Genomic DNA, 14,254 nt, shown 5'->3' with positions numbered 1-14,254 from the left:
AGAAGTTTGTTTTGCAGAAGTGAATGCAAATCCTAACAGAATTTGAGATATCTGACCTTTAGCTGCGGCAGCTCATCCTTAAAATCATATTGTGTGATAAATTATACTGCCATATCACATTTGAACAATGTACTTACCATCTCTAATTAATTCAGTTAGTCCCCCTGGGTCTTGTCTGTGACTCACTGGAATGAGTCCAGGTTTTTTTTTGTCTTTTTTTGTTAATTTTGTATTAGCTCATATTTAAAATTTCTTGCATATTCTGTATTTTTGATATGACTGACCACCTCCAACAGATCTGTGCTCCCTGGAAAATGGCGGCTGCAGCCACAACTGCACGGTGGCGCCGGGTGAGGGCATCCTGTGCTCCTGCCCGCTGGGCATGGAGCTGGGCACCGACAACAAGACCTGCCAGATCCAGAGCTTCTGCGCCAAGCACCTCAAGTGCAGCCAGCGCTGCGAGCAGGAGAAGAACCACGTCAAGTGCTCCTGCTACGAGGGCTGGGCCCTGGAGCCCGACATGGAGAACTGCAAGAGCCTGGGTGAGGGCGGGGTGGGGAGAGAACTGCAAGAGCCTGGGTGAGGGCGGGGCAGGGGGAGGGCTGCAAGAGCCTGGGTGAGGGCTGGGAGAGGTGGGGGGAGAACTGCAAGAGCCTGGGTGAGGGTGGGGTGGGGGGAGGGCTGCAAAAGCCTGGGTGAGGGTGGGGCGGGGCGGGGCCGACGAGGGGGCGGGGGTTTGGAGTCTTTCTGAGAAAAATGTGAGAGGGCGGCGGTGGGGCGAGAGACAGCGGAACACATCAGCGGTGGGAGAATGGGTTGTCATGACACCAGAAAACAGAAAAATGGTGTCCGTACGCTTGCAAAAAGAAGGTCTGGCAAGACTGATTATTATTCATCTCGTGTGCAGATAGTGCTCGAGCGAATCGGTGGAAGAGAAGAAGCAAGGCAGAGATAAATGTTGTAGGATCGGGCTGTCATCAATGCCGCTTGCACAGCAGCATATATTTACCGTCCTGTGTCGCCTTCTTGGCGAAAAAAGTATAACATGTATCATGCCATCAAAAATGGGTGGAACTAGGAGCTGTTAATCACTGACTATGGTTTCCTTCAGCTTTTATATTTTGGGATAATGACTACATATACAGCGGGAAGGAAGTTTAGCTAATACTTCAGTTCCTCTGCTTTACAGAGCTGATGAAAAACACTTTGTTCTGAGGAAAGAAAGAAAAAATCAATTCTCATTAAGGGCGAAATGGAACAGCCTTTTGATTATAGGCAAAACCGCAATTGCTCTACTTTTTCATTTTTCAAAGATTTTTCTGCTATAATTGTAGATGCTGTAATCAAGTTGAATTGTTGCCATGGTCTGATCTCAGTCAACATTTGTCCTTAGCTTTGATTCAATTGAGGGCAGGTTTTTTTTTTTTTTTTTTTTTTTTTTTTTTTTTTTTTTTTATAAACAAACATGAAAACTGTTTTTGCTTCATAAAGAAAGTAACACTTGCATTTTATTGAAAATGAGAAGTGATAGCTGATCCCGTTGAGGTCGCTGTTCTATTGCGTGGATGGCCTGCACAGTCTGGTATCTAATCCAGACTGTGCCACTGCCAACTGTGGCCAACAGTCCCACAGGGTGGCACAGCTAGCGCTAGCATCACCCAGGGATGAGGGGATTTTACTCAGCCGGTGGACAGCATCCCGCCGTGCACCGGCGCCCCCTATTGGTTGCAGTATGGCCTGCACCTCTGATAATAAAAGACATGATTGAATACTAGGTCAAAGAACGGATAAACATCTAAGAATCAAATAATATTCTGGAACTATTTTTCTGTTCCAAGGTACACTTAGAAAAAAAATGAAATGATTATGAAATGATTAAAACATATATTTATTACTAAAATTTCTGTATTTTTATTTCAAATATGAAAACGGTATGTCTAGATGAAAAGATGCCAAAGTCTTGTCATACATTAGAACAAATTCTTCTCCTGAGTTATTATCTGCGAAAATATCTGGAAACATGAAGTCACATGCTGTAACCCTAACCATGTGTTCTGTACAGAAAGTTGGCAAGAAGGGGCATTTGAAAACAAAATGCTTGCATAATTCTGTCCCTCTCGCTGTAGTCGTCCGCGAGCCTCTCTCTGTCCACCTGCCAGCTCATTCATCAGTGCCTGCTGGCCACAGATAACACTCCACCGAGCCTGCATGCACCTTATTATTCAGCAAGAATCTGTCCGCATCTCGGTTTCATAAGTGCCATGACAGTATCATGCTCATTGTTCAATTTCCGTGTTATTAATGGTCGGAGTTTGGCTTCCACTTTTCAAAGCGAGAGCACACCTTTCCGAGCGGATCGCTCCCATCAGGGGGTACTTTGGGGCGGACTGCTCTGGTGTTTAATCACAAGCATTTTCATATGCACAGTTAAGGGATTACATTTTTTTTAAATGAGGACATTGCTGTAATTAGGATACTTTGGATGTTAAGATATTTTAAGAACTCCCAAGGATATGACACAGTACTGCACCTTGCAGTTAACACTTAATTACACAATTTTCTCTTTTACTGTAAGAACTCAGACGCTATTTAAAATGAAGCTCGTGGAACAGTGCAATTACCAAATTGGCACCAAGTAATTGTGATTTATAAATTCTTGGAATGGCTAATGAATCTCCTTCCCAGTGTTGTCATGGCGCCGTGATGATCTAATGGTGGTGCTCTCGTTATCTGCTGAGAGGTGGTACTTATGCCAGACCTTGATACTAAAAGAGCTTTTCTGCCAATATTTTGTACTTTAGGGCACCAGTGACTTACTGCTGCCTTACACCAGTTTATAGCTCTCTCAAATTCTTCACAGAAACTGGAGAGTAAGCTGTTGTGTTCGTTCCATTCTCTACACTACTGGAGGTTCTGGCAACAGTGGTGTATTGCAGTTTATGAATATTAATGACCAAGGACCGACCATCCATTGCCAGAGTATTTTCCTTGGGTATTCCCTTTTTGTGAGTATTCATGAGCAGTTGTGGCAGTTGTGGCCGCCCCTGGTGTTTCCTGACATTTTCCTGTCTTCCCTTCAGATCCATTCAAGCCTTTCATCATCTTCTCAAACCGCCACGAGATTCGCCGCATCGACCTGTACAAGGGCGAGTTCAGCGTCCTGGTGCCCGGCCTCCGCAACACCATCGCCCTCGACTTCCACCTCAACCAGAGCTCCCTCTACTGGACCGACGTGGTGGAGGACAAGATCTACCGCGGCAAGCTGTCGGAGAATGGCGGTAAGTTTGAGCCGAAATGGGGGCCCTCCCACAAAAGGGGTGTAAGACGAGTTTCCTTCTGCAGCCTGCTACATAATTATTAAAGTCCGAGAAACTGAAATAAAAGGCATAAAATTGTGTTCTTTGCAGCAACATGGCCCTGCCTGAATTTAGCTGTTCACTGTCGTTTAGATCTAAATAAATTAAAGAGATTTGGCAACAAATCCCTTCACCTAATTTATTGCACCAAAGTTTTAATAGTTTTGGACCATTGTGACTATTTTGGTTAAAGGTTTTGTGATTAGTACTGCCACTGCCTGTTAGAATTTAGCTGTCCTGCTGCTCAAACAAAAATGGCACTTCAAATGTTTGTCCGGTTGTTTTGGTTTGTCTGCGCAAGTGGGTTGTACGTGCCAGTCTGCCAGGCTGGTTCATTGCCATGCTCTTTTTGAACACGAACAACAATCTTTCGGCTAATGAGGGCTGTACTGTAACTGCAGGCTCTGTCTCGTACGATAGGTCTCCTCCCTAGTTGGCATTATGGCAGGCAGAGCTGTACTTTAGCCGAGGCAGTGTACAGCAGTGAGGGGATTTTTGACCTTTTTATAATCGTGAAAAGGACAGACGGAGAAACCCGAGGCAAAGCATGCCGTAGTTGTATCAAATGCCATTTCATCGCAAGTACTGTGTGGAAATAAAAAACGGGTTTTACTAGCATACAACAGCGTCCATATGTGCATGTGTGGGATATCATGAAAACTAAAGTGAAATACAGCACTGCCCAAATTTTGTTAATTACCCTGCTTATTATGATATTGGCAGTTTTGTCAGTGTCAGGTCTGTATGATGTCATAATGTGTAAAGTGTAACTGGAGAATGAGCAATATGACACCACTTTACTCCGTTGTTCCGAGCTGCCTCCCTTCCCCCTTAAGTATGTGGACTCCCTGGTTACAAAGCCCTGCAATTAGAGCCACTGCTCGCAGCCTCCGCAGGCCTGAATTAAACACCACGTCTAGCGGCGTATAGCTTCCTCTGTCCCGACTGCTTCCTGCCATAGGATTCTAATGGCGCGATGTTCGGTGAGCGCAATGTTGACATTCTGTTCGGCTGACGGCTACGCGGAGAGCCCGGCAAACACAGCCTCGGATGGCGATGAGCAACGGTAAACAGTGCTCCTCTCCCTTATTACTGTGAGGAAGCATAATGATCATGTGTGATCCTCTCTGGCGATAATAGCTGGTTGCAGGCGATTAGATGATTCACTTTGATTAGGGGACCAACGGCTGGGAAAATGGGAGGGCGGAAAAGAGGGGTTTTGCTCTTTTTTTTTTCTTTCCTTTTCTTTCCTGGAGAAACTGGATTTTGTGGTTCAAAGCCAACCGCTACAGCGACCGGGAAGGGGCCCCCTGCTCGTGAGTGTGCCAGTCGATGGCACGTCGGAGCAGGCAGGCCAGCTCATGGCTGTGCCGCAAGGCCCAATACACTGTATACAGTATAACAGCGATACAAAACGGTTGATCAGCACCAGCCGGTAGTTGAGCAGTATTGTCTAAAAAGCCTTACTGTGATACCCGTAGCCTCTGCAGATATGGACTTCTGCTGCTGGCTTGTAAAACATTGATTCATTTTTTGCATCATTTCTTTAAAATGCGCTAATGTGCCGCGGGATGAATCCGAGTGATTCAGAGGTCAGATGTGGCGTTAAACTCTGGAATTTCGAGCAGCTGTCTGGATCGTGTGCTTCATTGCATCAGCATGTGCTGTAGTAGCACAGCTAAGCAAAAACGGTCAAATAGAAGGGCTTCAGCTGATCCGCTTAGTGGAAGGACAGAAGAAGAAATGTCGGTTGCACAGGTGAATGCTGATGCTACTAACTGTGTAACGTAGGGGTGGGCAATTGCAGTCCGGGAGAGCCAGTGTGTACGCAGATTTATGTTTCTACAAATCACCATGGCTGAATGAGCTTTATAGACCAGCACTGGCTCACTCACAGATAGAACACAGGAAAACGTGTGTCATAGGGACATGTCATTCATGTGCATATCAAGAACTGTAGCTAAAATGTCCGATGGTGTAAATGTTTGGGCTAATTAAGTTCTGTAATTAAGGCCAGAAGTTGGCATGAGAACCAGAAACAGATAAGGCCTAACTCTGATGTAGATGCGTGTTCCAGGCTTATCACAGAATGCACATATTCTTAAAATAATTTCAAATCTAACCAGTATATTAAAACAATATGCAACATGTTATGTTTATAATGTAAGTTTAAAACAAAACATGTGAACAGTATATGGCCCTGTGTGGGAAAAGCCTACTAACCTTTTAAATGCCTTTCCTGAGGATATTACAATATCCAAGATATTCAGAAATACAGGAAGTCCTCAACTTATCTGGTATGTTAAAATGATGTATGTGAATTGTTTAAATAAATTATATTTAGTCATGTGTTTAGAACTAAGCAGGTAAGGAATATGTCTCTCCCTATTTTTTTTTTTTTGTACGTCACTTTGGATAAAAGCGTCTGCTAAATAAATGTAATGTAATGTAGTTCTGCCCTTTTGTTCACACGTTTGGCCTGTGTCCTGTCCCAGCTCTGACCAGCTTTGAGGTGGTGATCCAGTATGGGCTGGCCACCCCAGAGGGCCTGGCGGTGGACTGGATCGCTGGAAACATCTACTGGGTGGAGAGCAACCTGGACCAGATCGAGGTGGCCAAGCTGGACGGCACCATGCGCACCACCCTTCTGGCTGGGGAGGTGGAGCACCCCCGAGCAATCGCCCTGGACCCCCGAAAAGGGTAAACCCCTGTAGAAGCCTTTACAGTGTAGAAAGATGGAGCTCGCGTTTTTTGAAAATGCGCACTGTGGGCCCACAGGCACTTCACAGTGATATTTTGTAGTACAGAACATATTTTGCCGCAGTATTGTCCTTATACACAGTCATGAATATTTAGTCCATAAGGTACCTTCTCATTGCAATATTGACTTTTCCTTCGGTCCTGTAGAATTCTGTTCTGGACGGACTGGGACGCCAGTTTGCCCAGGATAGAGGCGGCGTCCATGAGCGGAGAGGGCCGGCGAACCATCCACAAAGAGACGGGGAACGGCGGCTGGCCCAACGGGCTGACCGTGGACTACCTGGAGGAGCGCATCCTGTGGATCGACGCCAGGTGAGCGATCCCCGGAGGCCGAGGGACAGGTGGACTGACGGGCGGAAAAGCACGTTACCGGGCTTCTGTGTTTTAAAAAAAAAACGCCCAGTTCATATAGCGGCAACCCGCGCCATTATGTCCTTATAGGGGTGAATAAGGGGTTAATTTCTTCCGAGACGTGGGGGAATATTCATTTATGACAGTGGCTCTCGACGTGCCATCGCCTAATTTGCATAATTGTGTGGCCCAGTTTACAGCCTGATAAAGCCCCTTTATTATCCTGTCAGTGAAAATCGAAAAACAAAAAAAAAATCATGACACTGCATCAGAAATAATCAGAGTCATGCTTTTCTTTTTGTTTTGCTCTGACAGGAAAATAAATGGCCTTTATTTGTTTGTAAATTGGGCCACCTACTCATCGGTTTACAACCACTGACTTAAGAGAAAACCCAGGCCTCATCTAGGATATTGTGTAGTCCTGCAAAAGCTGACATATCCTATTTGTGTAGGGAGCTCTGTAATGGGGTACGAAGACTTTTTTGGTATTTGTCTCCCCCTGTTCCCCTCCAACAATCTCCTCCCCCCTCCTCTGCTGCCATGCCCTTTCCATTACACCTCTTCCAACATACTCTTCCCCACGATGCCCCTCTTCCAGGTCTGATGCCATCTACTCGGCGAAGTACGACGGGTCCGGGCTGATCGAGGTCCTCCGGGGACACGAGTACCTGTCGCACCCTTTCGCCGTCACCATGTACGGGGGGGAGGTGTACTGGACCGACTGGCGCACCAACACCCTGGCCAAGGCCAACAAGTGGACGGGGAACAACGTGACTGTGGTGCAGAGGACCAACACCCAGCCGTTCGACCTGCAGGTCTACCACCCCTCCAGGCAGCCGCAAGGTACGGCGCGTCACCGAGGATGTCTGGAGGCATTCCGCGGGTCCCCATAAATCACGGAGGTCTTGGTTCTGTTACCTGTCATTTAACAGATAATAGTAACAGATAACAGTCGAGTGCAGCGTTGGCTGTCTAGCAACTCGTCTGATGTGTTGCTATACAATGAAGGGAGGAAGCTCCCACTTGGGTTATGCGTGGCAACCATTTTGTGCCAGAACGTTCATTACACATCCATTTTTTTCCTCCTCTAAACAGGTAGCATGGGAATTAAAAGGCTCCTGGTTATGTTCTGTAGGTAAAGAGACCCCTGAGCAAGTTCTCACTCACTACCCCCCGTATTCAGTTTCAAATAATTTTTCAGGACAACTTCTTGTACATTTGAAAGCCCAGTATGTGTTACATGTCTGCTTATTTATTTAAGATAGAGTCATTTGACAAACACAATGGTCAGGTAAAGCAAACAGCCGCCTTTTAGAAATCAGCCTTGAGTAAGCTCCGAGCGTCGAGCGCTACTTGTCGCAGCCCCACTCGTCAGTGAACAGCTCACTTGATTCATCCTAACACTGCCTGGGGGGAGGGGCCAAGGAGGAGGTGTCACGAGGCCCGTTGATTGACAGCTCTTCCAAGTCACTCTGACGCTGAGGAGGAAGGAAACCGTGTCTGGCATCCCCTGTCAGAGCTATTCATGTTGAAAATCACCACATGCAGAAAAGGCATCCGTTTACTCTTGGGACCAGGCTCGAGAAAATTCCGGGCAGTGGCAAAGAAAGCCTTTCAAGTTTTCTGTTCTCTCTCATTTTTAATGTCCCTTTGCTTCCTGCCTCTTAATTAAGACACAGCAAAACAGACCACAAACTTAGACAAAACATTGCTAAATGTAGACATAAACATCCAAAAGCACTGTTAAATATTTTGTTATCAGGAAGATGACTTAAGTTCGTGCAGGTGGTTACAGATGCAGTTGCAATTGGTCGCCAGTTGTTTTTTAAATCTGTTTTCTGCTAACTGCAGCCCCTGAACTCCTTTTAAGTTTGTTTTATTATGTGCATAGAGGAAGTAGTTTGAATGAAGTCTGAGCATTTCTCTTTTTTGGTTTGCCTCCTCTTCTCCTTTCCTTTATAATGTGCCCTTGTTTCCTGTCATTCATATCTGTCACCCGCTTTAAAAAGTAAAAGGAAAAAAACAGTCCTCATCCTGTTTCGCTTCATAAACCGCAAAACTACTTCCCACTTGAGGACAATCTTTCCATTTTATTTCAATGTCTTGCATACATGCTGTCTATAGAACATACTACTTGCAGCTCTGCACTTGCATTGTGGGTAATCCTGTGTTTTAATGTTGACAGCCCTCTGTCACGCATGTTTTTGGCATACAGTATTTTGCAGGACACACCACTTTTTAAAAGTTAAATAAGTTTTCTGTTCTCTGTTTCTATTTCTTTTATTCCCCCTGCCCCCCCCCCCCCCGTGCTCTCAGCTCCTAATCCGTGCGAGGGCAACGAAGGAAGAGGTCCCTGCTCCCACCTGTGCCTGATCAACTACAACCAGACCTTCGCCTGCGCCTGCCCCCACCTCATGAAGCTGAGCACCGACAGGCACACCTGCTATGGTAACCTGCAACCCCCTTCACACCACCACCCCCCGCCTCACCCCGGTTCTCAATGTTAGCTTGATTAGCGTTAATGCAGATCGCTTCCACTTGGCACCTGCTGTTCCTTTTTCACAACTTTTTTTAGATGTAGCCGTTAAAGTTCTTATCCTGATAGGAGGTTACAATTTTATTATTTTTTAAAGCACGGGTTTTCTTGTGCGGAGAGGGTAGGCATATACTAAGGCCCAGAGTGTGGCTTGTGGCTCCATTTCCTGATTGCCCACGGTGACACCCAGGAAGGGAGGGTTTCCATCGGCAGGGCACCCCCCCCCCCCCAGCGATGTCCACCCCTGTTCGGCTGGGAGAGCTGATAAAATGGCCGCGCGGTTTGTCTGCGAGGCTCAGGCAGCGAGCGGCCTGTCTTCGTGGGGGGGGGGGGGGCCTCTCTGGGCCGTCGCTCATCTCTGCGGCCCCGTCCCCGCTCGCAGGGGCGATTAGCATTCCGCGGCGCAACCTCAATCTCGTCTCTGCCCATTTGAGGGTAATTGGAACCGAAGGCCTCCGAAGGTGGGGTCCTCCGCTACCGCTACCATTATCTTCGGATACGCTCAGGGCTCGGGAGTCGTTTATAAACCGGGTCAGGGCTCACTGATTGAACTGCCTAGTTAATCAGTGAAATTATTGCCTGCGCTCTGTTTGTTTTTTTTTTTTTGTTTTTTTTTTAAAGAAAAGTATAATGCAGCAATGTTTTTCGTTATTATATTGATTGTTTGTACTAGTGCGAGAGAACTCAGAAAGTGTTCATCTGGAAACCAATGACGAAGGCAGCCTGCTGCTGAAACATTGGTGTTAAAAACTGAATTGGTAGTGTACAGAGTGTGCGAACTTTCTTTTTCAGTTTACTTCAGGAACAAAACATGATGAGAATCACTTCTGCCCATATACAAAGGGCAAAAGAGAATAGAAGAGAAGGGAATGTTGACCTTTGGGTTAGTTTGTTCAATGTGGAATGGTTGCTTTTAAACATGAAGTGGAGAGGGGTAACACAGGCACCCTGCTAACTGCTGTCACAGGCGTTACAGTACGCTGGACATGCTTGCTGTTTACACCGCAGCAAGCCCCGCACTGTTGCTATTGTGCTGGCTAGCCCTGAAGATCACAGATTAGGACCAAGTTACCAGTGTCATTGATAAATGTAAAGTACAGAAAATGCTGTTGTGATGTCTGTCATAGGTCTTCATTTTTCTACTCTCTCATCTCGCCATACTCCACTACTAGGGAACCATTTTCCTGTAATAAGCAAGGAAGAGTTTGCTTGTGTCTGACTGAGTCCCTGTTGCCACTGTTTAGTTTGATGATTTAGTTACTTAAGGGTTACTTTCTATTCTGTAAGCACCCCCTTGCTTATAAAGGTCTTTTGATATGCATCAGGGCTTGATGATCCCATAATTCACTCTGGATAAGAGCGTCTTCCAAATGAATACGTAGTAAAAAATAATGGCTGTCAGTGATAAATGCAGTCCCTCCTGGGAGGTGATTATTAACGTTGAATTTTCGTAAATGAGGATTGGATTGCACTGCAGGTCCAGAATCGGAGAGGCCTTGGCACACACTTCTATACAGTCCGATCTGACCAGGCTCTTGTTGGGTCCCCCCCCCTCCCCGACAGAGTCGCGGCAGTTCCTCCTCTACGCCCGGCAGATCGAGATCCGGGGCGTGGACATCGACAACCCCTACTACAACTACATCATCTCCTTCACCATGCCGGACATCGACAACGTGACGGTGCTGGACTACGACGCGCTGGAGCACCGCATTTACTGGTCGGACGTGCGCACGCAGACCATCAGGCGCGCCTTCATCAACGGCACCGGGGTGGAGACGGTGGTGTCTGCCGGTGCGGCCCCGTGCGCCCCCCCCCCCCCCCCCGCCCACGGTCACGACCTCATCCGGGCTCCGAACCGTACAGTGCCATGCCCATTTCAGTCATTCTTATGTACCAATCGCCATTGACATTTTAAATGTAAACGACAAAATCTGACTGATGCACAGTAGCATGACTGAACAGAGCACACGCTGTCCTTTTATCTGGTAGCATCACTTGTCAGGCTCATGATCTTGAAGCACTGTGAACCTGACCAGATTGACATTTGATGTGAGATAAGGGATGCGCTTTTACCGCTGACGAATCATGATCTCATGTTAACATGTTGGGCTTTAATCGGGGAGGACATTTCAGGCCTGCTCAATCTATGGCCTATAACATAATGCTTGGCCGATTTTGCAAATGAACCTATCTGCCCAGGAACTCATGGAGAAAGTGTCTTGGTATAAGACTCATTTGTGTGGCCCATGTGGGTGGTTTAATATTTGGGAGCTATGTGAAGAAAGGGTTTGGGTTCAGATCTTTCTGTTTTCTGTTGTCCTACATTTCCATGCAGTGTACGTTTTGCCTTATATGAAGTGGCTCTGGTTATATAGTGAGGCGCTTCCCAAAAACTTCCTCAAAGATTATGAATTTTGGTACGAATGTTATGGATGTGTGCTCCTCCTCTCCCAGACTTGCCGAATGCGCATGGCTTAGCGGTGGACTGGGTGTCGCGGAACCTGTTCTGGACCAGCTACGACGCCAACAAGAAGCAGATCAACGTGGCTCGACTGGACGGCTCCTTCAAGAACGCCGTGATCCAGGGCCTGGATAAACCCCACTGCCTGGTGCTGCACCCTATCTTAGGGTGAGTGGGATCCCCGAAAATGTGCACACACTGCAAATGAAAGCACATTCTGTATGCATGTACACATGATTATGGTTGCATACACGTGAATATTCACACACACACACACACACATGCACAAAGTATACATGCTGTACCCAAATACATACTGTATTTCTTGGACTTCCACACGACAGTCCACTCGCTGCCACAAACACAGCAGGGCTGGCGCCCCCCAACCCCCCCTTGCAACCCCCATCCCCCATCCCCCGTACCCCACCCCACCACACTCCTGCATTATTCATGCTAACCCCCATCCCCCACACACGGCTGCTCCCTGTAGGGTTTGTAGATCCGTGGCGGAGGTAGCGGCGACCAGACAAAGCCTCCGCAGGAGCACTATTCCGCTTGGTAGATCCCTAAAAGGCGTAGCAGTTGAGGGGGGTGTATTTGCTTTTGGAATTCTTGTCCTTTTTTTTTTTTTTTTAAAGACCTACTTAACTCAAAGGAATGTTTCCGGCACGGGCATCTTTGGGGGGTGGGGGTGGGGTTGTGTGTGTGTAGGGGGGGGGGGGGGAGGTGTACGAGAAGCAGATGTTCCCCCACATGCTGCGGCCACATCCGCTTCCAGCAAGCAATTGGAACAAGAGGGAGAGAGAGAGAGAGAGGGAGGGGAAAAAAGGAAGAGGGCAGCGGAAGTGGAAGTCTAAATTGTTTGAAGTAACCAGTTTGAATGCTTGGTAACTAAACAAATGCTGGGCACGGCAGAGGTTGGTGGTTGTGAAGGGGAAATTGGAATGAACCTAAATGCGTCATTTCTATCTCTCCCTCTCTGTCCCTCGAGGTCACACACACACACACACACACACAAACACACACACACACATTCTTCATACCAGTCCCCAGTTAAACAAATACACACACAACCCACGCATTGATGCACTCACACGTTTACAGAGCTGCACAGATTGCACTTGCTCGTACACATGCCTTGGCACGCACATTGTCAACACAAGCTCTCATCAACTATACACAAACACGTGCAATCATGCACACATTAACACACAGTAACGGAAACGCACAGACGCACATGGAGGGCGACATAGCTCAGGAGGTAAGAGCGGTTGTCTGGCAGTCAGAGGGTTGCCGGTTCGATCCCCCGCCCTGGGCGTGTCGAAGTGTCCCTGAGCAAGACACCTAACCCTTATTTGCTCCCAACGAGCTGACTGGTACCTTGCATGGCAGCCTTTCACCGTTGGTGTGTGAGTGTGTGTGTGTGAATGGGTGAATGAGAGGCATCAATTGTAAAGCACTTTGGATAAAAGCGCTATATGAAAATGCAGTCCATTTACCATTTACACACTTGCGCATAAAAACCATTCAGAAGGCTCCAGAAGCTCCGTTCATGCTGTTGCTATTCCAAGCCTGGCTCTGTGGTTGCTAGGGTTGGGGTTGGGGTTAGGGTGACCAGGCATCTGGCGATCTCTCATTTTCTTATGAAGGACTCTGGGGAGGTTGTTCTTTCAAACCGGCAGCCTTTGTGCTTAGGATACATTTGGCTTTAATATCCCTGGGCGCCTGGGGCCCCCCACATCGGAAAAACCTCAACAGCGGCAGCCCCCCACCCACCCCACCCCACCCACCAGTCAAACCGAGTTAGAGATGGCTGTAGTTCACCTCCACCCCTGTGGGTAAACACTGAGCTATCCATAGCACATGCGCCGGAGTTTGTTTAGTTTCTCATCAGCCCCTTGGTGTGAGGTCTCATTTCGGCCATTTTCTCACCACGGCTCAGGTGTAGCAGGGCTGGGGAAAAGGTAAATATGGCTGGCGACCCCTGGAGGTCAGGGGTCAGGGGTGTCCGCTGCCTTTCCTATCCCCCTTTGTGATTGGGTGGAAGGTGTTCGTCTCAGCTGAAGCTTTGTGTCCTTTGGAGGGGTGCAGAAGCTGAGAGAGGCTTGAGCAAGCCTGTGAGGTTATTTAGGTGCTTGAAAACACATCGATAGGCGTGTAAAAAAAAGATTTAGCTCATCTTTATTTATACTTTATTCAGCATTGTGCTTCATTAAATCATTTTTAAGCTTTATCTATGGTTTTAAAAAGCATGGAAAAGAGATATTTCTTAAGAAAGCCCTTTTGCTGAGTTCTACAGGACTATGCAAGATTGACTCCCCCCCATTTTCTCTTTGTTTCTGTACCTTTCTAGAAAGCTGTACTGGACAGACGGAGACAACATCAGCATCGCCAACACGGACGGCACCAACCGCAGCATTCTGTTCACCAATCAGAAGGGGCCTGTGGGTAAGTACCTGTCCCCCCGGTGGACAGTCATGCCGCGATTCTGAAATGCCGCCGCACGGCGGGAGGCATGGAAGGTAGCGCGAGATAAACGGCGCCCCCTGTTGGATCCTTCTGTCGCGCAGGCCTGTCCATTGACTTCGACGAGGAGCGTCTGTACTGGGTCAGCTCGGCCAACAGCACCATCAGCCGCTGCCGGCTGGACGGGACGGGCCTGGAGGTTCTGGAGGGGGTCAAGGGCAAGCTGACCAAGGCCACGGCGCTGGCCATCATGGGTAAGGGCCCGGAGAGGCACCCTGAGACACTCTGCTCTGCATGAATGCTAAGCAGGATGACTCACTCACA

At 47.7% G+C, this 14,254-nt stretch overlaps 1 protein-coding gene across 3 annotated transcripts in view; it reads left to right on the top strand.

Annotated features, from left to right (window-relative positions):
• Window positions 1-14,254, top strand: part of LOC135237410 (low-density lipoprotein receptor-related protein 1-like) — a 159,733-nt gene that overhangs the window by 97,439 nt on the left and 48,040 nt on the right. For all 3 annotated transcript variants that reach the window (XR_010324817.1, XM_064304541.1, XM_064304542.1), the window contains exons 23-32: window positions 297-542; window positions 3,081-3,278; window positions 5,852-6,056; window positions 6,264-6,428; window positions 7,066-7,310; window positions 8,784-8,915; window positions 10,567-10,794; window positions 11,458-11,632; window positions 13,818-13,912; window positions 14,035-14,184. Coding sequence is in view for 2 of the 3 variants with exons in the window: in XM_064304541.1 (XP_064160611.1) it covers window positions 297-542; window positions 3,081-3,278; window positions 5,852-6,056; window positions 6,264-6,428; window positions 7,066-7,310; window positions 8,784-8,915; window positions 10,567-10,794; window positions 11,458-11,632; window positions 13,818-13,912; window positions 14,035-14,184 (1,839 nt within the window). In the remaining variant the exon portion in view is untranslated. The remainder of the gene's footprint in view (window positions 1-296; window positions 543-3,080; window positions 3,279-5,851; window positions 6,057-6,263; window positions 6,429-7,065; window positions 7,311-8,783; window positions 8,916-10,566; window positions 10,795-11,457; window positions 11,633-13,817; window positions 13,913-14,034; window positions 14,185-14,254) is intronic.

Source organism: Anguilla rostrata, chromosome 13 (assembly GCF_018555375.3).
Source record: "Anguilla rostrata isolate EN2019 chromosome 13, ASM1855537v3, whole genome shotgun sequence".
In the NCBI taxonomy this organism is placed as follows: Eukaryota; Metazoa; Chordata; class Actinopteri; order Anguilliformes; family Anguillidae; genus Anguilla; species Anguilla rostrata.
Note: the sequence above shows the minus strand (reverse complement) of the source record. Positions and strands in the feature narration are given on the sequence as shown.